This window comes from Nannospalax galili, unplaced genomic scaffold, assembly GCF_000622305.1.
Source record: "Nannospalax galili isolate Female #2095 unplaced genomic scaffold, S.galili_v1.0 scaffold54, whole genome shotgun sequence".
Taxonomy (NCBI): Eukaryota; Metazoa; Chordata; class Mammalia; order Rodentia; family Spalacidae; genus Nannospalax; species Nannospalax galili.
Window position 1 is genome coordinate 7,651,802 of NW_008341028.1, and position 26,364 is coordinate 7,678,165.

General features: G+C 40.2%; 1 protein-coding gene across 7 annotated transcripts in view; it reads left to right on the forward strand.

Moving 5' to 3' along the window:
• The window catches only part of Iqch (IQ motif containing H), a 222,292-nt gene that overhangs the window by 16,421 nt on the left and 179,507 nt on the right, over positions 1–26,364 (forward strand). For all 7 annotated transcript variants that reach the window (XM_017798967.2, XM_029565014.1, XM_017798968.2 and 4 more), the window contains exons 4-5: positions 5,674–5,791; positions 23,035–23,151. In XM_017798967.2, the coding sequence (XP_017654456.1) occupies positions 5,674–5,791; positions 23,035–23,151 (235 nt within the window). The remainder of the gene's footprint in view (positions 1–5,673; positions 5,792–23,034; positions 23,152–26,364) is intronic.

Genomic DNA, 26,364 nt, shown 5'->3' on the forward strand with positions numbered 1-26,364 from the left:
AGATCAAATGTCCTTGGGGCAGTGAGTCTCTTGGAATGGGAAGGCATCCAGTAAGTACTGTAGGATTCTGCTGCTCCTTTGGCAGCAGAGCACAGTTCCTGTGAGTACCTAAGAATCAGCATTGCCAGAGGCTTTCCTCTGTCTATAGACACCAGGAACATGCAAACATTATTCTGAATGACCTCTATCTCAAGGAACACTGCGAAAATGATTTCGAACAGGTGTACAGCAATGGCAAGCCACCATGGTCGTTGACATCATCTCCATCACCACCAGTATTTTCATAACACTTGCCAGAGGACCTTCTTTAATGCTTTCTTCACGCGTGTATGTGTGTGTGTGTGTGTGTGTGTGTGTGTGTGTGTGTGTGTATTCTGTGATTTGCGTGCGCGCAAGTCATTGGAGAACTTTGGGTGCCCTGTCTTATTTCCTTGAGTCAGAGTTTCCCTATGAACCTGGAGCTAGGTAGACAGCCAGCAAGCCCCAGCCATCTTCTGTCTCTACCCTCCACAGCGCTGGGGTTATAGGCATGCAATCACACCTAGCTTTTTATTTGGGCACTGGGGATTCAAACTTGTCCTCAGGATTGCACAGCAGGTGCTTTTACCCACTTAGCCATCTCCCCAGCCCCAAGGACTTTCTTGACACATATAAAATTGATTGCTATTTCTCCTTTCTTCAGACCTATGAGATTCCCCAATGAGGAAACTGAGATTTAGGTAAACCAATCATGAGGGCCAATCATGAGGGTCAGTCATGAGGCCCATACTCAAGTCCAGATCAAACACCATCTGGTACCCTCCTCTTACCTTGTAGCTTGCTGTTCATAAGTGATGGCTTTTGTTTTAAGCAACTAGTATTCAAGGGGAAAAGAGTCTAGTAGTGCAAAAAGTCAGGGTACACAAGGATCCTGGGTATGTGCAAAACTTTCCCACCAGTCATTCTGAAAACAGCAAGAACATTATCAAAATTAGCCATTTCTCAGTTTAAAAAGCAGTTAAAGCTTTTTGTACTGCTTTCCCAATGGGTCTGACTTTGCAATAATTCTTCTGTGTAAAGTGCAGTCTTTCTCTCGTCATTGCTGGCATTACAGATTTTCCTGCTTATGATACCTGCTCATACTGTTCCTGATGACCACACTCTGCTTGTTGACTCTAGGGGAGTGACTGCCATCTGGACCAGCATGGTCAGGAATCTTCACTTTATACTGGATTGTGATGATATTTGAGGGGGAAAGTAAACAAGAAAGGAAATGAACAGCAGAGAACAGTGAAGGGGAAAGAAGAGTTTCTGTTCAATGCTGAGTACAAGTTAGAAGGTTTGTTGTCACTCCATCAGAGCACATTGGATCCAACCTGTTCTGAGTTGTTCTTGTGCAGTACACGAAGCTCAGTAACGCAGCATATGGCTACATTCTGATCCTGGTCTTTGTCTCTTTCTCTGTGTGTGACTCTCTCTGTCTCTGTCTCTCTGTCTCTCTGTCTCTCTCTCTCACGCACGCACACACACACACACACACACACACACACACAGGAAGAGAGAGAGAAAGGGTAACATGATGCTGACACTTGTTTTGCTGCATAAGGGGCACTTGGATGCTCATTCTTTGCCACTTTTTTCTGTGGGTTTAAAATCTTTCAAACAAAAAATTTTTGACACTATCATAAAATTAAAAAATATCATTTGCAACAGATGACACAACAATTATTAACACATGTATTAGTTACTTTTCTGTTGCTGTGATAGAAACACCATGAGCAAGGGAACTTATAAAAGGAAGAGTTTAAGTTATGGTTCCAAAGGGGCAAGAGTCCATGGCAGGAGGAGCAGCAGAAGCGAAGCTCTCACATATTCAAGAAGACACAGGAAGCAGAGAGCAACAGGACATCTGGCAAGGCTTAAGAACTCCCTAAGCCCGCTCCCAGTGATGTGCTTCTTCCAGCATAGCCACAGCTAAGACCTCCCAAACTGGGAGCAAAAATGTCCAAATACTTGGAGCCTATGGGGGATATTTTCATTCAAATCACTACAACACTATATTCTTAAATATAAAGAACTTCTAGAAAACAAAAATAAACAAAAAACTTTACATAGACAAAAGGGCATTTCTATTTTCCTCACAGAAATAAAAATGTACATACCTAGTAAGTAGCTGGGAAATGTCTAAAATGACTGATGAAACACAAATGAAACAGAAAGATTTAATCTTATTGTCAAACAAGAAAAATCAAAGTTCAACAATATAAAATCACTTTTCCTTTACAAATAAGAAAAGTAGATCATTAAACCACCCTAACACTTGGTTCTGATGAGGACATAGAAAGACGGGTACACCCTAATACCAGTGGCAAAGCAGTAAAACACTTACTACAATGTATGTTCTAAATGGCAATTTTTCAACATATGTCAGAATATTTAAATTTTTAAAAATGTAGTAATTGTATCTCTAGAAATTAGTCTAGGAATAAAGAGAGATGTACACAAATCTCAGTGTAGACATGTTCATTTTAACAATGTATGAAATAGCAATAAATTTGGAATACTTTAAATGTCAATAGTAACAATGATAAAATCCATTTTCATACAGCTATATATGTACTAGGAGCCATTTATGGTGGGGCTGGGGAAATGGACCAGTGAGTAAAGCACTCGATGTGCAAGCATGAGTCCTGAGCTTGGATCCCTAGAACCCAGGTCAAGGTGAGCACTATAGTGCTTGTCTGTAATCCCCACACTCCTATGGTGAAATAGGCGGTGGAGACAGGAGAACCCCTCAGTGCACATGGGTCAGCTATCCTGGAATTCACAGCAGTGAACAAGAGACCTTGCCTCAAACAAGGTGGAAGGCTAGGACTGACACCCAAGGCTGTCCTCTGACCAGGCCTCATGTGCCACACACACTCGTACACACATTATACACAAATACAAACACAAAGATTTTTAAAGAGTTTAATGACATGGAAAATGTATCATAGTATAAACAGATAGAGAATTGTATCTCCATGTTTGATCTTACTGAAAGGGCTGAGCAATGATAAGAATTGTGCAAATCTCAATTCAATTCTTATTATTTATTTATTATTCACTTATGTTTATGTGTATGAGTGGTCTGCATGTGTGTACACCTGTGTATGCAATGCCCGCAGAGGCCAGAAGAGGGCATCAGATCCCTTGGAACTGGAGTTAGGGATGGCTGCTAGCCAAAATGTGGGTGCTCAGAGCCAGACCCAGGTTCCAGTGTTCCTAACCGCTAAGCCATCTCTCCAGTCCCTCAATTTAATTCTTAGCATCTAAAGTCTCTTCTAAATACATAATCCGTGGAAGCAAAGAGATAAGGAATCCATCGAGACTGACGTCTGGGGAGATGGTGTAGATGGTCTTTCTCCTGTACTTCCCAGTAAGTCCAACCCAAAACTGTGGGCATTCTATATAACACAAACTGAAGAAGACTCCAACAGGTAGAAAGAAGCCCCAAACCAGCCTGGGGCTGTGGGATGTAGGAAACAGGGCAGAGTGGTCCTGAGTTTTCTTTTTGTTTCTTGCAGCCCATATCTGACGTACCACTTTCCTTCTTTCCAAAGACCTTTAAACATTTTCTTCAAGACAACAAAGCATATCTTTATTTCCCCTTCACTTTTAGGGCATAGTTCTGCTAGATATGGAAGGTCAGGTTTGTGTTTTCTTTCCATATTGAAGATTTCAATTTACTTTTTCTTGTTTGCATGATCTGTGAAAAGAAGTCCTGTTTTTGGTTCTTATCTCCTCCACTCTGGAAAGTTGCTCTTGCTCTTGGATCTCTTGCAGGATTTCTCGCTGTGTCTTGTTTTTACATGGTTTAAAGTGGATATGTCTTGGTATAATTTTTTAGTATTTATCCAGGCTGGTGTTCTCTGAGATACTTGGATCTATAGTTTTGTATCTGTCATTAATTTTGGAAAATTCTCTGTCATTATTACTCTATTTTTCTGTTCCTTTGTCCTCCTTTTTCTAGAATTTTCATTATGTGGATATTAACCTCTTTTAATTGTCTCACAGTTCTTGAATATTCTGTTCTGTTCATCCTTCCCCCTCCCCTGCATTTCAGTTTAGTGAATTTGCACAAATATTTCTTCAAGTTCATTAACCTTCTTTTGTATTGATAAGCCTATCAAAAGCATTCTTCATTTCTTACACTGTTTTGGTTATAGTATTTTGTTTTGATTCTTTCTTAGATTACAAGAAAACACACTCATCTATTCTTCCCTCATATGTAGGTCCTAGCTTATAAGCTGTACATGTATATATAAAAACAAATGTGTGTAGAGGGGTATAGTATAACAGTATAACATTAGAAAGGAGAACAGGAAAGGGTAATAAAAAGTATATTAATGAGCTCATATGTATATATATATACACACATTATACATGGTATAAGTCTTTTGAATGCTTTCTGAAGGTCTAACACATTTTCAATGCAAAATAAGTCCTATGTGCTGTGTCCACATGCAATTCCAGGAGGGGCTGTTAACTTACTGGGAAATCTGAATCTTAAATTATATTTTTCATTATTTGAATATTTCTGTACATTGTACTTTTTGTAAGTACTAATAAACTTAGCATGTTTTAGTCTTCAAAAACAATAAAAACTTAGAAATTTTTAGAAACAGAACTGGCTTTCAATACATATGGACAAAGATCTAAACTCTGGGAGTATTTCAGAATAGTTGTGTCTCCCTCCTCCAGTTGACAGCAGACAGGCCTTTTACTGGTTATCATAGCAAGAACATAGTGTGGGCCCTGAAAGGAAAGCTCACCAAAGTGTGGGCTTTTAATGTGAGCTCGTCCACAATGGGCTGCCTCTGAATCCTACCCTCTTGCTGGTTTTCAGAGCAGCAAGGTCTGATGGACCTAAGAAGTAATACTTTGGTTTATTTTTTCTTATTGTAAGGATGAGAGCGACAACATTCAGGTTCTTTACATGTTGAAGAAAACCCAAAGGTTCACGAGTTGTTCTTTAATGATAATTTTACAGCAGTCGTCATCACAATAAAGGCAAAGGATTCAGTTATTTGGATGGTTGTATTTCATTCATCTTGACTATGTTGGTCATGTTATGGAAATCAAACCTGCTTTTAAATTTCACTTTTAAAGATTCACACCGATGCACATATACCCCTTCTTACAATTTGACTTTGTTTTTCCATTGTACTTTCGTGGACCATCCACTGCTTAGTAAGGGAAATCTTACACACTGCTTAGTAAGGAAAACTTTCACTTTTCAGCTCTGATATTTAAATCTTTGCAACTATTAAAATTGAAGATATTTAGAGAATATAAATATCAACTGCTTAGGAATCACCATCTTGAATATAGTTAGCATTCTGTAGTTTTCTCTACCAAGAAATGTTTTGTGGTATAATAATTCTGTCATTTGTTAGTCATGCAAACTGAGCCTGACCTGGAACTTTCTATTCATGTTATAACAGTCTGTATCGGACTTGAAAATTCTTATGCTTGATAAAACAACTATAGCTTTATAGTGGCAAAAGTGTTGAGGATTGCTCTAATTTATTGTTATCACCAGTAGAATATTTCTTTAGAATATTTAAAGTAGGGAACATTGTTTTAAAACTACAATTTGAGAAATTTTCAAAATAACAGATGAGATGTTGCATCCTACTTCTCTTTCTTTAGGTTGCTTCCAACTGTAATCGATCAGAAATCATTTACTTTCCCTCTGGAGTCTGAGGGTAAACTCTGGCGACCCCAAAAGCAGCACAGCTCATTCTCCCAGAGCCTTACAAGAGCAAAGGTAGGAGCTACAGAGACAGAAAGTAGACTGGCGATTGCCAGGAGCCTGGAGGAAGGGAGACCAGGGTACGAGATAATGAAAATGCCCCAGAATGACACAGGTACATTTGAGGTACCACTCTGCAAATGTACTAAGCACCACTGGACTATGTAGTTCAGAAAGTGAACTTCATGGTGTATGAATTAGATCCCCACAAAGTTATTCATGTTTGTAAAAGAGTAAAGGAAGGATATTTACATTGCATCCTAAAGTAGGTAATATAAGGAATATTTGGTCTGTTCCTACAATTTATGCTGGTTTTTTTTTTTCAGATATTTACATAGCACAGGCATTTCATCCAAAAGTAAAGTAAATCAAAATATACTAGGTTTACTTTATTTAAAAGCAGAGCTCAGGAAGGAAAGTTTCTGAGGCTAAAAATAGAGCTCATGGGGACCTCTGACTTGACCTCTACAAGGTGTTTTCAGTTTGATCCCAGTTTGCTCCTTGTCTACTCAGGCCTCTTTATCAGCACATCACAGGCCGAGACGACCGAAATTTATTGCTCACTGTTCTGGATCCTACAAGGCCAAGATCCAGATGTAGGCAAATCTGGTATGCGATGGGAGCCCATTTCCTGGTTTGGCAAGAACCCCATTCCTGAGCGTTCCACCATTATGGCCTAATCACCCCACAAAGGCCTCACCTCCCAAGAGCATCACATCAGGGCTTCAGATCTAACAAATATTTGTGGGAGGGATAGGAACATTCCATACATGTTGACTCCCCCAAGTGACAGTAGCTCATCTCTTCTGGGTACCAGTTTATCAGCACTTTGGAAATACCAACCTGTTTAATGTTTAGGACAATCCTAGAAGGAAGTGTTACCATTATCTTCAGTTTATTTGGGAAGTGACCAAGGTACAAGGTATTAGATGAGTTGTCCAAGGGAACACAACTTGTGTCTGTGTCAGTATCATGAACCCAGAAATGCAAGGCTTTAAAGATGTGCTCTTAGCCACCATAATGTTTGTTCGTTCGTTCATTCTTTCTTTCTTTCTTTTTTTTTTTTTTGTCTTTTTGAGACAGGGTCTCCCAGTAGCCCCAGCTGACCTGGACTACTTCACTTTGTAGACCAGGCTGGCCTTGAACTCACAGAGAACCACCTGCCTCTGCCTCCTAAGTGCTAGGATTAAAGACATGTGCCACCATGCCTGGCGAGCCACTGTAATGTTCTTTCTAATAATAGCTTTATTGAGATAAAATTTTCATGTGAAAATCACCATCTTATACTGCTTAGTTAGGTAGATATTTAGTATATTCGCTGTTACACAGCAATCATGTGTACCCTTTTTATAAGTGCTTGTCTTATCCTGCATTTTTCCTTTGTCACACTTGCCAGTTTGTAATTAGCTAGTGAATTATATGACCTCTTTTAAGGTCTGTCACTCCCTTAGATTATAAGGTCAATGAATATGGAATCTCTTGCAGTTTGTTCACTGCTATATTAAGCCAGGAAACTCTCAATAAATACTTGCTGAGTGAATAAATGAAGCTAACACAGTGACTTCCAAGGGTGTGCTTGTCCCCAAGTAAAATGTCTGTGCAGGCTCCTCTTCACCCACAAGGCAGCCCTCTCATACGTCTATCGTTACGCTTGCTGTAGTAGATCAGTTCAGCCACTGTCTGAGGATGCTCATGGAGTGCCAAGGATTGCTAGGGGCCTGCTGAGGTGAGGAAGACAGATCAAGTCTCTGCTACCAGAGAACTTCCATTCTAGTGGGAGGAGACAGGCCACCAAAAAGAAACCAGCAGTCTTAAAGCTCCGGTAACAAGACAATGCTGTGATGAGGAAGTGCAAACTTCACACCTTCATTCTGTAGCTGCTGCTTCTATTAAATTTCAAGGTTCCCCCACCACCACCCCCAAGAATCCTGGAAGGGCCACAGTTGATTCACAAGATCAGAGATTGAAGGCCTCTGGTTTATAAAACAATGAAATAGCCGGGCATGATGGCACACACCTTTAATCCCAGCACTTGGGAGGCAGAGGCAGGCGGAGCTCTGTGAGTTCAAGGCCAGCCTGGTCTACATAGTGAGTTCCAGGACAGCTGGGGATACAGGGAGACCCTGTCTCAAAAAGACCCCCCCCCAAAAAATGAAAAAAAGTATTTGAAAATAGGACCATTGTAAAATGTATAGTTATCATTATTGTTCTCTAAAAAATTAAACTTTGGTCAGAAGTTTATTTTTTCCCCAAGAGTACAGGACCCTAGCAAAGGATCATAAAGACAAGGACTTGCATGTGCCAACAAGAAGACCGCTGTGTCTTTGGCCACAGGCAGTAGGTGAGTGCAATTAGAGAGGAGCATGGCCGGTTTCCCACTCTGACTCACCTCCAGGCCTGGATCCCTGTGGATGTTTTATCCCTAATATTGATGACATCTGCTGACACAAAAGATAGCTTGAGTTGTGCACTGTAAAGTCAAGGACACACAGTGCAGCTCTGCCAGCTGTCATACACCCTCCCACACCAGTGCAAACGCTGGTATTATTAAGTAGCTGTGAAGTCCAACTGGGATATTACTACCTTTAATTGCTTACTTCCAACCTTTTAAACTAGGCAAACCCCAGTTGCTTCTTTAAACTCTCCCCCAAAATGGATAGCTGCTTTCGAAGTTCTAATTTGTGTCAGATAGCTTAGATGACAAACAATTAGGAGCTGCTCAACTGTAATGAAGAATCATAATTAAGAATTGTTTGTTAAGCTTCTTTTAAATTTGAACATCTTAAGTTTTACAATTAGAGTTATACTTAAAGGGAAAATTTATACTAGCCTCTTGCTTTCTGAAGTATTCCTCTTGAAAAAAAGTAGAATCAGGTTTCTCCTGTCTGGCACTGTTTCTTGTTATAGAGCCTGTAGCTATACATATGGATTCATGTAGAGATATGTGTGTGTAATTTTTCAGTAGGTTTTTGGACTAATACAATTCCCTTTGGTTTTTTATACTAGCTAGGTACTATTTATCTCTCCTCTGTCTCTCTCCCTTGCTAACCCTCCCTCCAAACCCTCCCCATTTAAAGTACCCCCATTTTCCCCATTTCTCCCTTGATAATTCCTGTCTGCTAGGACCCACCTCTCTTGAGCTCCTTCTTCCCCCTTTATCCCCATAGTTCCTTGTACAGCCTCCCTCTCGCCCTCCCATTTAAATACCTGCATTTTATACATTTCTCCCATGTAACACCTGTCTCCTACATTCTTCTCTCAGGTTCCTTCATTCCCTTTACCTCCTTGGTTCTCTTCCATTTTTTCTAGTTCCTGCAGTTACATAAGAATATACTCACATATAAGGATTTGTGTGATTCACAAATATAATTATTATATAAAATATGATTCACAAATATATAATTATTCTCATAAAATATATGCAATTTCAAAATTAAAGAACCTTTAGATAAGCTATAAGCTGGACTATGGTGTCAGTTTTCTGAATTTTTCCTATTAAATATCTGTGACAACAAAAGAATTATGTAGTGAGTTGCAGGCTAGCCTGAGCTACATGAGACCCTGTCTCAAAACAAACTCAAAATGCAAAAAGAGAAAAATGTTACTACTGTTAATTATATATTCATTTTTGTTTCAATGGAAGCATTAGATTTTACCTTAAAATATATCAATAAAACTAATGCTCCCATTTGATGTTTTTATTATTATTATTATTATTATTATTGTTATCATAATCATACCACACTACCACATAACTGCTAGTGTACCCCAGTTGAGAAAAAGAGGGTTATGTGACATCAACGTCTTTCTTTCCCAGATATTTACAGAGGTCCTTGTACATGCTTGGCACTCTGCTAAGTGCTAGGAATACAGCAGAGTTCCTATTTTCATGGAGACAGTGTTGGCAGAAGAGATAAGTAGGCAGACAGTGCTAAAATTCTGGGGAGAAATGTCATGATAGGAAAAGTACAGGATTCTTCTGGAATGTATGAAGGACACCAGACTCAGACTCAAGGGGAATAGAGATTTCTAAGAACTTCTGGAGAGGTGACGTCTAGAGACTCAATGGGAGTGGCCAGAGCAATAATGGGAACACCAGTAGAAGAGTGTGGAGCATGAGTTCCTAGGCAGAGAGCTGGCATCCTGAAAAACCAGACATAACTGGGCACAAGGAGGAGAAGGGTATTCCAGTGTGCCTGAGCACAGCAAGGAGAGAGCTAGGCACTGTGGTCAAGTCAGTGCATGCTCTTCTGAGCTTGATTTCAGAGTCTGGACTTATGTAGTGTCCAGGGTTATGGAGAAAGTGAAAGCTTTTCAGCAGCAGTGACATAATTGCATAGTTGTATTGTACTTAAGTGTCACACTTGAACAGAACACTTTGGCTACCATGTGCTGAAAGTATTGGAAGGATTAAAACTAATTTGGAGACAGTGACAGTAAGAAAAGCAGAAGCTGGAGAGATGGCTCAGCAGTCAAGAGCACTGGCTGCTCTTCCAGAGGACCTGGGTTCAGTTCCCAATACCCATACGGCTAACAACCATCTATAACTTCAGCTCCAGGAAATCTGATGCCCTCTTCTGGCCTCTGCAGGTAATGTATGATGTGGGTACACTTACATACATGCAGGCAGAACAGTCATAGACATAAAATAAAAATAAATAAGTTTTCAAAAACTTCTTAGCCGGGTGTGGTGGTGCACGCTTTTAATCCCAGCACTCAGGAGGCAGAGGCAGGCAGATCTCTGTGAGTTCAAGGCCAGCCTGGTCTACATAGTGAGTTCCAGGACAGCTGGAGCTACAGAGAGACCCTGTCTCAAAAAGATAAAACAAAAACAAAAACAAAAAAAACTTCTTAAAAAGATGACCTGGAAGTAAAGGTGGTCTGAATAAGAGCTGTGGTATGGGATAGAGAGATTGCTCAGTGGTTAGGAGCACTGGCTGCTCTTACAGAGGACCTGGGTTTGATTCCCAGCACCCACATGGTGGCTAACAACTGTCTGTAACTCCAGTTTCAGGGGACCTGACACCTTCTGACCTCCGAGAGCACTGCATGCTGGGTGCACTTCACATATGTAGGCAATACACTCATACATTTAAAAATTTAAAAAGTAATAAATAAAATATCAAAAGAGTTGTTATGTGGAAGTGGAGAGAATAATAAATGGAGAGAGAGTCTAAGAGATGAGATCTGAACTATGAGAATAAAGGAGAGAGAGAGACACAGAGAGACACAGAGAGACACACACAGAGAGAGAGAGAGAGAGAGAGAGAGAGAGAGAGAGAGAGATGAGGGATAATGTTAAGATTTTGGTTCATGCATCTCTGGAGTGCGGGTAGAGGGTAATTGGTGTTACTCACCAAAAATAGGGGATGCAGTCTATGTAGTTCTGTTTCTGTTCATTTATTGTTACATAAAATCATATGTGCTTGGCAAAAATAGATATTCACAAATACAAGTATGTCTAGGTCATTGATTGCTTGGGGTATTAGGCCTTGGGCGAAGGAAGGAATGATGATTTGAGGAGAATGTCATAAAATATTATTTTGAAGGGTATAAAGAGGGCAGAGAGAGATGAGAGACAGTAGAGAAGGCTTTGGGCTCAGGTTAGTGGGACATAACCAACCTTACACCTTAACAGTTGAGGGAAATGGGGTAGCCGATGCTGTAATATGCTGCTTAGATCGCCACACACACTTTGGACCAAAGTGCCCATTCCTCCAACCGCCCAGAATGCTAGCTGTGGCTGACCACAGATCCAAGCAGGGTTATGGCAGAGGAAGCAGCTTAGCCCAAATCACCCTTCTCCCCAAAAGCCTTGCTCTTGAATTCCTAGCCTCTGCATCTGTAAGGAAATTTCTGTTGCTTACAAGGCACCCAGGCTCTGGAGCTTTGTTTTAGCATCCTGGACAGACTACGATAATAACAAAAATAGTATATGAATGACTGCCTCCTCTACGTAAATTTAACAGTCATTAACCTTCACCATTTTTGCTCCATCTATTTTTATTGAAGTGTTGTAAAGTGCAGACCTAATGGCATTTCACTCCTAATGCTTTTAGTATGTATCTTTTAAAATGAGCTATTTCACCACTTTCTATATCATTATCACGGCTAGTAAAATCGACAGTAATCCTTGAACACACTAAATCAATTGCTGGTTCATATTCAGATCACCCTAGTGATTCCCCAAATGGCATTTACTGCTCTTTTATCCAAACCTGGATTTATTGAGGTTTTTCTATTGCTTTTATTTTACTTCTAAAGCAGGGACACTTTAGTTTGTGACTTCCACCTGTATCTAGACAGTTTGGCACCTGGAGTAGGCTCTAAACAGGGAAACACATGATTAGAACTAAGGACTTCTATCCTGGCTCCAGAATTGGCTCGTTATACTTTGTACGTGACTGAACCTCCCTGAGCCTCAACTCCTTATATGCAAAATGAGAGTGCAGATAGTATGGAGCTCCTAGGGCTGTTGCCAGGTATACAAGTTAATATATGTGGTGTTTCCACCAGCGCCCACTCACAGTGAATGTTGTGTGCTAGTTGTTCACTGACTTACTTATCTGTAAGTACCAATCAACCCCCACTGTGTACCTATTGTGCTGGGCACTGACTCAGGCACTAGCTGTTCAATCTCTATGCTGTCATGAAGCTCACATTCTAGTTGGCATAGGGTAGCATTTGGAAAGCTAAACAAGACAAGACCCAAGCAACTTGGAAAATAAATATACAGCACACCGGTGAGGCGAAAGCTGGGGAGAAGGGAGGAAGTGCTGGGATGGTCTGATTTGTAAGATGGTCCTGGAGCAGGAATCTGGTGGATATGAAGGAGCAGACCACAAGCTATTAGGAGGAATGGTATTCCAAGCAGAGGAAGCAGCCTAAGGACCCAACAGCTGGAGCATGAACAGCAAGAAAGGGGAGTATGTGAGAGAAAGATGAGAGAAATCAAAGATCCACCAGATCTAGTAGACCATGGCTTCCTAAACTGTGGACTGTAACCCCACATGGGGTCTGTAATTGAATGAAGGAATGACAGAAAACTTGACAATAGTAAGAAGTTTCTAAATATGTAATAACCAAAACCTAATATCCAAAATCAAACACATCACGGACCGAGGTGCTTCTCGCCATGCTCACCTGTGCTGCATTATGTGTAACTGCTCTGCAGCCTCGCTTCTGAACTCACCACATGCACACTTCACAGTGTGCACGCCTGTACATCACACAGTGCCAAGAAATGCTGCCTGAGACACCTTGGCTCAGGTGCAAGACTGTTGTATGCTATGCACTGCAGTGTTTCTTCTATACATGCAAAGGTTTCTGTTATAGAAACATCATGACTAAATTACAGAAAACAAAGACTTTATATTTACCTGCTGTTACCCCAGAGCATGCAAGGATCAAATTAGTTTATCTTGTGTGTAGTGCTAGGATGTTTGATTTAAAAAGTTGAGTTTGGGGGCTGGAGAGATGGCTCAGCAGTTAAGAACACTGGTTGTTCTTGCAGAAGACCCAGGTTTGAATCCCAGCACCCACATGGCAGCTAAAAACTGTCTGTAACTCCAGTCCCAGGGGATCCAACAGCCTCTCCTGACCTCCGGGGGCATTGCATGACACGGTGCACTTACCTACATGCAGGGAATACATGCATACACATAAAATAAAAATAGTAAATAAAGTTTTTAAAAAAGTTTTTAAAAAGTTGAGTTTGAATTGCTAGCTTGAATTTCATAAAATATTATTAAATGAATTTTGACTTGAGAGTAGGACAGAATTTCCAATGATTGATTTCTGAAATGGCCCTAAATATACTTCTGTAGTTTTATACTATATATATATATATGCAAAGCAGCAGTCTCAGCATTGATGATTATAAAATTTAAATATCCATAAACTCTGAAAAACATCAGAGATGCTCTGTGTCCTACGGTATCAAATATTCAGTCAAGATTTAATTCATTGCATAAAAATAAATAAGCACATCCATCTCATTAATGTTATTTTGTTTGCTTCTTTAATAAATGGCAAGCTACATATAATAAGTTGTTTTAAAATGAATTTCTTTATGAATTGTTAGTAGCAAATGTTTCATTTGCATACCTATATACTTGGGGTCATGTAAAAATTTCTGAGGTGAAAGGGGCTATAAGTGGAAAAAGTTTAAGAAGCCCTGTTGTAGACTACTTTGTAACACTGAGTGAATGGACAGCTGTTGGAAGCGTATGGCCAGAGACCTGGCCTCATCTGATCTGCCATGGGAAAGGGTCCTTCTGTCAGCCACATAACCAGTTTGAGAATGGGATGTGGAAGGGCAAAGGCAGGGAGAACAGTTAGCAGCCTGTATCAGCCTTGAGAGTGAGGATGAGATCTCTCATTCTCCTCACAGCATTCTGAGGAAAGGCATTGTCACTGCTCATCACTGTGAGGAGCCTAAAGATGATAGATGGTAGTAGCTTAGAGCTAAGAAATGGCAGAGCTCAAGTTCCAACTCAGATCTATTTGACCTCAAATCTTGGCTTTTCTTCACACTGTGAAAAATACAAAAACTTGAGCTCTCTATCTATTTGCCACAGAGAAATTTATAATAAAAAGAGGTAGCAGAATATATATATGTATATACATATATATATATTTGATTCTAGACACAAGTGGCTCTGACTAGCTCCAGAATTTTCCTCAGGTATGTTCCTGTAAACTTTTCCAATGAACCTTCTGAATGCCACACTTCTGGCAGAAGTGACCTTCCACTTCCTAATTTGTTGCAACAACATTGATATGACAATTATGAACAACATTAGAATTATGTACAATATATTAGGAGACTATCAGATGCAATGCTTTTACTAGAATTTTCTATAATGTATTTGGCATATATGTGTATATATACATGTATGTATATATATTTTTAACGATGTTTATATTTTACAGTATATCTAAGTTGTAACTAATGAGGCAGATGATTATTATATTTGAGGTTGTCTACTAAAAATGAACATAAAAATAGGCCTTTAGGGCTGGAGAGATGGCTCAGCAGTAAGAGCACTGACTGTTCTTGCAGAGGACCCAAGTTTGATTCCCAACACTCACATGGTAGCTAACTCACATGGTAACTCCAGTTCCAAGGGATCTGACACCATCATCTAGTCTCCTCGGGTACTTCACAACACAGGTGCACTTATATACATACAAGCAATGCACCCATACACATAAAATAAACAAAAAATAGGCCTTTAAGCCTAGACTCACTAATATCATTTCCATGAGAAGATTTGATTAGCTGCGTATTTTTTATTTATATTATCTTTTCTAGAACTATAAGCTACTGCTCAGATTTTTTTACATTTATTTATTTTGTTTTTGGGATGTGGGGGCATGTGGGCCACAGTGCACATATGGAGGCCAGAAAACAACTTTTGGGAGTCAGAGTCCGTTCTCTTCTTCCACCATGTGGGTCGCAGAGATTGAACATAGACATCAGCCTTGGCAGCAGCCCCCTTCCTTGCTACTCCATCTCGCTGGCCTGCTACCCAGATTTATCACATGGTATGCCATAGTTCAGTAACATCTCAAAGGTGGCACTCGAGTTTAAAATGCAGTGTTCCCCAGCTTGCCAGGAGATGCCGACTCCTGATGTGCAGGAGAGCAACGTTCCCTAGCTATCAACACCTGAGAAGATTCCTAGCAAGGGCAGGGGACCATAGAGTTAGCAGTCCACCTGCATGCAGTAAAGGTGGAGCAAAAAGGTTCTGAACCCTGAAAACTGCTGAAGATAGTTTTGGCCTTACGCTATCAAGTATTCAGCCAAGATTTAATTCTTTATGTAAAAGTTAACAGGCGTATCCTAGGAATCATGAGTTTAAGGCCAGCTTGAACTACATAGCAGGAGTCTATTAAAAAATAGTTGGGGGCCAGTGAGATGGCTCAGTGAGTAAAGGAACTTGCTGCCAAGCCTGATGAACTGAATTGAATCACTGGGACCCACATGGTGGAAGGAGAGAACCAACCCCTTGAAAGTCGTCCTCTGAGCTCCACATGCATACCTCAGCATGTACTTCCTGCTCCTCCCACAAATAAAGAAATAAAGGTAACTTAGGTTTATTTCAGATTTGCATAAAATGTCACCTTTGGCACCACACTGCTGTCAGCTGATAATTGTGTCACTAGTAGCAGAGTGTAAGAACTCAAACACAGTAGAACAAAGCCACTCTTCTCACCACTGTGCTAGTTCATCTCAGATGTTTGGGTTTGGTGCTGGAGACAGATCTCAGTGCTACAAGCACACACTGTCCTTCCACAGGCAGCAGGGAAAGTGCTTAGGTGGAGGTGAGGGAAACCTGCCTGGGGAGCTCACCTGTACCTTGCCTTGTGTTGTCAGAACCAAGAAATGCATCACCTCTGAGATCTAATTCCAACAGCCTCAGAGCTCAGCTCCGTAGCCCAGGCTGCCTGCTCACAGTCCACTCTTGGAGCAGTTCTCAACACTGAGGGCCTTCCACTCCCCAGCCTCTCCTGACCTCTCCACTCACCACTTTCTCATTCCTTTCCTTCTCAGCTACAGGAACGTCCATGGTCACAGCAGAGCTGTTAGTTTCCTATCCAATGCCTGTCCCTGGCTCCCATTACTAACAGGACCATGACTGTGTTCAGGATGATGTTGTGTGATGAAGACTAAGGACCCCCCTATCATTTCCCAGCCTTCCTTGTAGTGCAGTGTGATCATGATGTGATTATGAGTCCCAATTCGGCCTCAGGAGGGCTGAGCAGTGGGCTTGGGGGTTGGTTCTAGGGAACAGTTTGCTTTTCTAATGTAGGAGATAGTCACAGCTGCCACCTCACCTTGCCCCCCCCCTTCCACTTTCTTTCTGCTTGGACATAAACATGATATCTGGAGCTGCACAGTCATTTGGCAGGCATGGGGTGAGAAGCATGGACAACGGGTGACTCTGGGGACAATGCAATAAACGAGGGAAGGACTTGAGCCCCCCATGGCCTATGAACAACTGAACAACTCCAGCAGTCATCTGCCTGGCATGTGACAACAGACCCCAAAGGCTTTCCCTCATTTCTTGACAGACCCAGAGACTCAGCCCCGCAATACCTCACAAAATCCTTGTTCATCTTTCCGTCCTTTATGCTTGGCAGACAGACAGGCGCTGAGCCAACTCTCCAGTCCTTCAAACCAGCTCTTACCAGCTCTGGACTTCACAGACACGAGGGAAGTAAACTCTGCCTTGTTTAAAACAGTATTTTTCCAGTATTCAGTCATACATGGAGAGATAACTCCTAACCTCTCCCTCACCAAATCCACCGATCTTTGTATGTCCAGATACACCGTCTTCTTTCTTGCCATAGTGGAGTGAGCACTCTCCTCTGCTACAAAGGCCAGACTCTTAAGACCTGAGCCTCTGCATTCATCCCCTCTCCCTCCTCAGTCATTCCTGGGTCTTCGTGTGGCTGGCTCAGTATCTTCACTGAGGTCTCAATGGTCATTCCTAAGAAAGGCTGTCCTAGGCTGACATACCCAAGGTTGCTTCCCATTATTCTCATCCCATTATCCTAGTGCATTTTATTACCCACACTTATGTCAATCTGAAATTAATAATATACCTGCTTTTGTGTCTATTAACTGATTCTTTTCTCTCCTTAAGAAAGCGAAAGCCCTGTGCACAGGGACTTTTTCTTTTTCCCAGAGTGTAGCAGGATCTCAATAAATGTTTGAGTTGAAGAAATGAATTTTTTAGGAATAGAAAAAGGGAGGCAGAGTTCAAGGGAGGCCTCCCAGAGGAGGCTGTGTCTGGTCTGATTTCAGCTTGAGGAAAAATGTGTCCCAAAGCCACTGAAGAGTGGACTTGGCTTTCCTAGATGAGGCAACAGCGTGCTCACTCACATGGGGGGAGGGCAGCTCGAAGGTGGAGACAGCTGGTCCTCAGCATGAACACAGCAGAGCAGTCAGGAGGGAACAGCAGGTGAGGGACCAGTCCATAGGAAGGTGTCAGATCATGCTGCCCTGGGGAGAACTGTTGTGGATTTTAGAGGTGGGAGACATTCCCATTAGAACTTAGAGGCAGGAAACCACAAGAAGTTGGAATGGAGGCTCAGAGCCCCATTGTAAGAGGCTGTGTTAATTTTTCATTACTGACAGAAACAATCTGAAAGAAAGAAAGAATTATTTAGGGTCTCAGTTTCAATGCATGGTCAGCTGACCCCATTGTTTCTAAGCCGTAGTGAGACAGGACATTATGGTGGAAGGGCACAGTAAAACAAAGTTGAAAGTTGCTCACCTTATAGAGCCAGAGAGAGAGAGAGACTGAGAGAGAGAACGCCTCTCTGAGACCTTCCTCCAACTGTACTCCAACCACTTAATTTCTACTACCTCTTCTAATATCAAATTGTGAATCCATCAACAAATGAATCCATTGATGAATCATAGCCCTCGTGATCCAGTCCCTTCTAGTTCACCCCTGAGCACTGCTGCATTAGGAACTGAGCCTTGCAGGACAGACACATCTGAAGAGCAATAGTTAAACCTCACAGTTTTGTGAACCTGAAACTTCAGGCTGGGGTCAGGCTATTTAGAAGCAGCATGGAGCCAGTCAGTTGGCAATGCTGAACCTGTGGAGAGTTTCTGCTGATCTCTCTTTCCAGCCCTGATACGGAGGCAAGGGAGGAAGCCATAGAGAATAGGATGTTAGAGCTGAAATATTAACAAGATAATTAAAACATTTAAACTATACCTTAATTTTATTGATGACTTATTAGGAAATTGTATTTTTGAATAGACACAAAGATACAAGGAAATCCATGAAATCATCACCCAGTTTTAATGGTTACTATGATTTTCCCTCCACCCTTTCTTGAGCAGTCTCTCTCTCCTCTCCCTCTCTCCTCTCCATCTCATCCCTCCCTCCCTCCTTCCCTCCCTCGTCCTCTCCCTTCCTCTCCCCCTTCCTTCTTCTCTCCTGCCTTTCTTTTCAGTTTTTCTAGAAAAGTAGGCTGAATGCTTGATTCCTTATTTCATTTTTCAAATGTCAGACTAATTTTTCAATTTAATCATTAGGTATTTGGGGGGGGATACTAAGAATTCATGGATTTTAATGTATTTGAAGAATTTCAATCCACTGCAGTCATCTTTCTCTTTTGATTAGTAGGTACTCCTATCAAGTCATCCCCTGGATAGCACTTCATAATTTTCAAGATACTCAGCATACATTAGTCATTTGAACCTCCCAAATGACCCTCTGAAGTCTGGTATTATCCCCCACGCTGTAAATGGGAAATCTAAATCATGTGGCTCAGACTGGGACTCAATGTCTAGTGTTCTTTCCAATGTATGTATTATAATGGTTGAGAGAATGAGTTAAGGTGACTGAGTTATTCTCCTGTTTGTTTTTTTTTCCAGTTTGAGATTTAAATGGCAGATGTCCTGTACCAGTGGGACTGCGGCATTAAGCAATCTCCACTTTGGAGGACATTACTTGCGGCAGACACTGTTGAGAATAATGTGATGTTGATAATACTGTAACTTAGGAAATAGCTTCTCTCAACTTTGTTTGTGAAGCATTTCAATTTTGATTACTCTGTGTGGGGCTGCTGCTCAGATGTGTGTCGTTTTATGGGCTGCCCATGTCTGGGGAGCTGGCATTACATGCTGCCTAGTGTTTTTAATTCAGAAGTTCTTCTAAAAGCAACCTTAGCCTCTTGTATTCCAGCGCTAGTTTTAATAGCATAAGCTATTTCCTTCTTATATAGCTTTGTGGGCATAGTAATAAAATAAATACTACAAAATCACTGATGAGATGAAAATTGAGCACCCTGCTTCTGTGCAGCCATGTAGGTAAAACAGTAATTGGCTCTGATAATAACTTTTGTTCTTACAAACCAAAGTCTAAATGAGAGTCACATTTGATAAATCTGCTTGTAATTACTATCAAAGGAGATAATACAAAGTTTAGATTGTTTAGTGACTCAAAATAGATTAAATAAATTGCTGTCTTTTTTGACCAATTTAAGAAAAATTTCTGAAGTTATTTCTGATATTTCTCTTACTGCTGGTAAAAAAAAATAAAATAAAATAAAAAAAGACATCATCTTCCAAGAGCATGGGTTTTCTGCTGACTGGAATGATTAACTTCCTTAAAAAAAAAATCTATGATTCTTTTTCTTGAAAACAAAGCCCTCATTATTGGATCTAATAATGCAGTCTAAGCTCATAAGCAGTTTCCTGAACATACCTACAGATTGTAAGACAAATTTAAGTGTTGACTCTATTAGGTAGTGACCTTCAGCAAATCCATTTGATATGTGATGTTATCTAAATGTAGATACCTTCACATTTTTATTCGTTGCTCAGCATCAAATCCAGGGCCTCTCACATGCTAGGCAAGCAGTCTGGTGCTGAGCTATACCCCACTCTGTATGTATGAGTTTGTTTGTTTGTTTGTTGTTGGTTTGTTTTTGTTGTTCCCCCACCCCATAGGATCTCACTCTGTAGCCCTGGCTGTCCTGGAACATTCTACGGAGACCAAGCTTGTCTTGAACTCATAGTGATTCTCCTGCCTCTGCCTCCTGAGTGCTGGGATTAAATGTGTGAGCCACCATGCCCAAGCACCACAATATATATTTTTATTTTGTTTTAAAAATATTTATTCATCCATGTGTATATACATGCACCATGGCCTACATGTAGAGGAGGTCAGAGGACAACCCTCAGGAATCTATTCTCTTTTTCTGCCATGTGGATCCCAGAGATCAAACTCAGATTGTAAGGCTTGGCAGCAGGTGTCTTCATCTACTGAGTCATTTCAATGGCCCTCTTCTTACTTTATTTATTTTCAAGACAGGGTTTCTTGTAGCCAAGGCTAACCTTGAATTCGCAATCCTCCTGCCTCCACCTCCTGAGTGCTAGGCATATGCCACCGTATCCGAGCATTCAATATATTTTTAAAGGAAAATTAAGTCATGCAGGTGACATATAATCATTTTGATAAATACATGATTTGGTGCCAAAATAGTGAATATTAATAATTTTAAAGACCTTTCCCATTGTTTTAGGAGCTAACAGTTAGAATCAGCATTCCAACTTACCATTTCTGTTGAGTTTCTATTCACTTACTGATTTAGTTTTAAATATCTGTGTTCAGTGTCCCAGGAGTATAAAAACGGGCAGAGAACAACTGGGTCTTAGTGCCAGTGTCCACAGTGACTCTGTGCTTGGTCATCCCTTCCCCAAGCCAGTCCTATAGCTACACAAAGTTGATGGAGCGTAATAAAACTAAGAAAGCTGCTCTGGTCCGCTGAGCCAATGATCCCAGAATTAAAAAGTTCTAACGAAGCTGAAACATGATGGATGAAGCCATTACCATCAACTGTATCCACAGTACACATTCTTAAAGCACCCTAATTACAGAAACCACATCCAGTCGATATAATACATATTAGCAATTTCCCGATCCTTGTAGTAGGATGGAAATTACCCTGAAAGTTTAATTAAGAAGGAAAAAAATTATGTTCAGGTATTAATTTCAGTAAAAGAGGCACTCCACTTCTTGTACAAATGCGAAGCAGTGCTGTGAGTGTGGGTTAGCCTCAGAAGGAAAGCCCTCTGTAACTGGGTGCTATGTTACTTCTGCTACCATAGAGCTTAAAGGACAAAGTTATACCCTGTTTGCGATATGTGTCTCCCCATGGGTTAAATAAAGAGGACAGATGAGGGCAGTTAGTTGGAGGTTTGGCTATAAGGAGCTATTTAAAAACAGAAGGAAAATTTGGAGCTTGTAGCAATAGGTCATCTAGACAGGATCAATTCCCTGGGCATTTTTGACACCTTCCTCTTTACTTTGACCTCAGGCTATTTATGAATGCTTATGTTCATTCAAAGAAATAAGTGGATTGTGAACTCACTGGGCTACTGTAACCATTTTAACAGTTGCCTCGGATCACCTTCAGGAGGCAGATATTTAATTGAGCCACCAACTTCCTTTAAAAATAAAAGTCACAACAGGCATGGTGTCACACACTTTTTAGTTCCAGCACTGGGGAGGCAGAGGAAGGCAGACCTCTGTGAGATCAAGGCTAGCCTGGTCTACATATTGAGTTCCAGGGCAGTTGGGGCTTCAGGGAGACCCTGTCTCAAAAAATGAACAAACAAAAAATTACAAGCAAAAAGCAAAACACGCCCCTCCCCAAAGTCACAAAGTTTACATACTGTGCTCCCATTCATGCAAATGTCCTGGATAGGTTTATCAGTAAAGACAGAAAGTGTCCTAGTGGCTCCCAGGGTTAGGGGAGAGATGGAGCTGGGGAGTGATTTGGGGAAGAGGAAAATGCTCTGGAACTAGATAGCGGTGATGCTTGCTCATCTTTGTGAAACACTAAGAACCAAGCGTGTGTAAATTAGATCTTGAATTTTAGAAAAGGTCACAAAAGATTTCAGAAATGATTAGTGATGTCTGGTTCCTAAGTGCCACGCTCCCATTTGATGTGAAGTCACGGAGTGCCAGAGCTGCATTTGGCAAAGACACCGACTTCCAGAAAGGTGAAGTGGCTTAGGCAAGCCCCACCCAATAGTCCTGGGCAGAGCTGGCACTTAGGTCTTCCACCCTTTCCCAGTGCTCCTCCACAATGACCATCCTGCACCTGCTTGTGATTTCAAGTGTCTGCAGTAACTGATAGGAATCCTTTAAAATGAAGAACAGTTCATTTGAACAAGATGCTTTTATCTGTTTGTTCCTAATGAAGGTGCAAATTACTCTCACAGATGGCAAAATCTTTGCAGAAGTGTAGACACATTTGTTGTGGTAAATTTATCTGGTCCCAACTGCTGTCTACCTGTGTCCCTAGAGGAACATGACAGAATTAACAGACCAAGGGAGCCCTCTACCTGTGTGTCTGCAGTATAGATTTCATTCACCAAATCCTTGACTTGGAAAGCTAGGAATCAATCCAGACTAGGGATTCTTGTCCTTTGTCCACCCTAGTTGACTTTGAGTATTATTTTTTGAACAAACGAAGGAGGTCTAAGGATGTCTTTGTGCTCACAATGGGATGCATAGAGTAAAAAGCTGCAGAAGTTCCTGTTCTGTAAATAAAAGGAATCAATTAATAGCCTAAATAAAAGATCCATATTTTTTTTTCCAGTGAGAATTACATTAGAATCATTATTTTCTAAGAACTTACATTCCTCTGGGGATATAAAATGTCAGTAAGCATTTTTGTTCATCCTGCATAAAAGTTTCATTGTTTCTTTGTTTCAGCCAAAGACAGAGTTGAATGTAAAAATCTTGCGGGATCCTGAGAACGTTCACCACAGAGCTGCTGTAAACAGGAACTATGGGATCAGCTTGCCATATATTACTCAGAGAAAATCACATGTAAGTAATGAGTTGCTTTAACGAACTCTTACTTTTTTAGAAAAGAGTTAGAGCCGTTTATCAGTAGTGTAAGAGATAATGTAGATTTTAAATAAGACTGTGATTCTTTCATCCTTGGAAATTTATTTGGAAACGAAATGGAGTGACTTTCATTCTGTCTATAATTAGTAATGATTAAGACAATGTAGATCTACTTTAAAAGATCTATTTGTGTTCATTCTGATTTCTCTGTTTTGATTGATAGTCCTCAGATAATGTAGTGCTATAATTTCACCAAGAAGGAAATATGTTGACAATAAGAAGAATTAGTAGAAAAATTTAGAATATTTTACGTCTTGGGTAATAGACTTACCGCTAGAAAAAGCAAAAGAAAACCACACAACAGCCTCCTTTTCAAATGGCTCATCCTCACGTAATAATGTGAAATATAAGAATAGTATTCTGAATCTGAAGCAAGCAACCTTTTATGGCGTCAAAGTGATGCGAGGCAGAAATAATCAGATGTCGATTTGCATAGAGAGACCTCAGACTCTCTGCTTGTTTTTGCTGTTGACTTAGTATTAATATGTTCTAAAGCAAGGGCTGAAGTCTTTCTGTGTTGTGGGTTTTCTTGGGAGATTTAGGAGTGATGTTTCATTTTAACTTGGAAATTAGTTGAAATCATTTCTAATACTAAAAGTAATTTCTAGGGTAAAAAATCTATATATTTAAAAAATACACTTATAACCTTTGGCTTCATTTGAAGCTCTTGGATGTATGTTTTGGCAAAATTAAAAGTAAGAACATGATTAATTTTAGGATTAAATTGCCTAACCGTTTCTAACTTGCTTAGCAATCTCAGGTTAATCTTCAGGATTTTCTTCTGTAGATACTTTCTACTGCCTGTTACTCTGAAATACATTCTCAAGTCTCTTTATATGTGCTTTATGCTATTCTCACAGGTTTGGTTTAAGAGCGCTTTATCATAGAAATACTTTTATAGCCTAAGAAATAACCAGAAAGTTAGATATTTTTATTCCTGCTGAAACTTTATTTAAAATGTCAGTGTGAATAATGTGAAGGGCTTTTTATCTGCTTCCCTTGAGCCCCAGAGCCCCTGAAATAAAAATATGATTTCTCTGGCTGCACAGACAGCAGCAGATTTCTCTTTTGTTGTTGCTGGTTTTCCTCTTCAATCCAGAATTAATATTGGCTTAGCTGGTGGAGTGCTGAGGCTTTGCAACTACTGCATTTCATGCAAACTTTCTGATGAGGGTGGAAGTTTTCAGAGGCCTACTGTGAGAGGTAGGGAGGGTTATGCTTTGCTTTATGTCTCTGAGATTCAGACTTAAATAAGGAAGTCAGAGGACTCCTAACTTTAGGGTAGAATCTTAGTTGTTTGCTATATTTGTAATAATTTATAAATAGAAGGAGTGCTGTGGGGACTGGACCGTGTCTCTGGAATGATGAGCAGTTGAGAAAGCGCTTACCCTGTGCAATGTACAGATGACATTACACTAGTGTACTATATTAAACATCCTTTCATTTATAAAAAAAAATTACTCCATGAAAATTCACACCAAACCACTTTATAATTGGGTGCATATTGTGTAGATTTTGCTCATACTATTGGCCTTCTCATCAAAATAGTTGACCCTATCATTTTATGTTGGCCTACATCAATTATGACACTAAAAAAAATGGTTTTATTTGGTTTATGACACAGACATTGTTCAAAAAGTCCTTTTTGAGAGCGTTTGGGTATTTGCTTTGAAACAACCACAGAGAACATTTGAGGGTAAAATACAGATGTTATTACACGTCTTACAAAAAAATGTTTTCAAAGAATTTATCCCACTGTGAGTCCATGTGTGTGTCACGGTGATATGTGGTTGATTAGAAGAGCAGCATCAAGGAAGGTCTCCTTTCAGGGTGCCTCTGGACATGCAAAGGGGATTGCCGCCCCACAGCTAAGGCCATGTTTCTCTACCTCTGTGGAGCTTGAACAGCTTGTCAAATGCCTGTAAATAATCTCAGGCATTTTTGACGAACAAATAGGAATAGGTATCCTGTTTGCATTATTAGTTCCCAGAATCTGGCAGTATTTTCCATCTGATGAAGACATGTCTCCTTCCTCAGCATGAGGAGCTGAGGGAAGCTTTCAGAGCATTGAAACCACACCTACTTCCCTCACCCCACCCCACCCTACCTCTAGTCATGCCACAGAACTGCCTTTGGAACATCATTTTCTGTGACTTTCTTATATAAAATTCATTTATAAAAAAGCATTGAAAGCAAGACCACTAATGATTTTAGTATTTTAAATGCACCAAACAAAACCCAAACAACCTGGTTACATGTATTCTAGGTCCTTATTGGCATGAGGAGGCAAAGACAAATCTCCAGTGTTGCTCGCATTTACCCACTGAATCTAGTTCCAGTTAGACCCTCTAATGCAACACACTAAAAGATGTGCAGAAAATTTGACTTTGATTTATTTTTTTTTCAAATAAAAAGGGTTTCTTAAAAGGCTTGAAACATGTAACTGTTAACATGAATTTTAAAAGAACGATTATGAATGCATAACAAAATAGCCAAACAAAACATGGCTTTGAATTGCTGCACAAATAACTCTGATTATAACTGTTATGACCTAGAAAAGAATCATAAAAGCATTTTTCTTTTTGGCAAGATATGAGTTGCTGTAGAATTATACCAGTTCTTTGGTCCCACTTTCCAAATAAATAAATATATAATGCAATGTAAACTTAGAACCTTTTATTTATTCATGAGGTGGAATTTAATACTATTATGACTTCCAGACTTTATGAGTCATATGTTATGCAGTGTTTCTCACTAACTTGGTCGGGTAGCAGCCACACTTCACAAATCATAGCTTCATTCTTTACTGTTCCACTCAGGGTGTGCATGGTAATCTCTCTCACCGAAAGCACAATCATTTCTGAGATGATAAAGTAATAGAAAGTGAGGCAATTGTGTTAATGTCAAATGATTAGAAGAAATACTAGAAGCACGGGGTGGGGAGGTTTCAAAACATGATTGTGATTGTGTTTTAAGCCCGTGCATATGGCCACAATTACAGTCACAACATAATTTGGCAACGGTAGCAAAATTAGATTTAAACAAATTGATGTTACACTGCAGTAATTCAGAATGAGCTTGTTGCATTTATAAACCATAACAAGAAGCAGAGCGAATTAATAAACCCTTCTT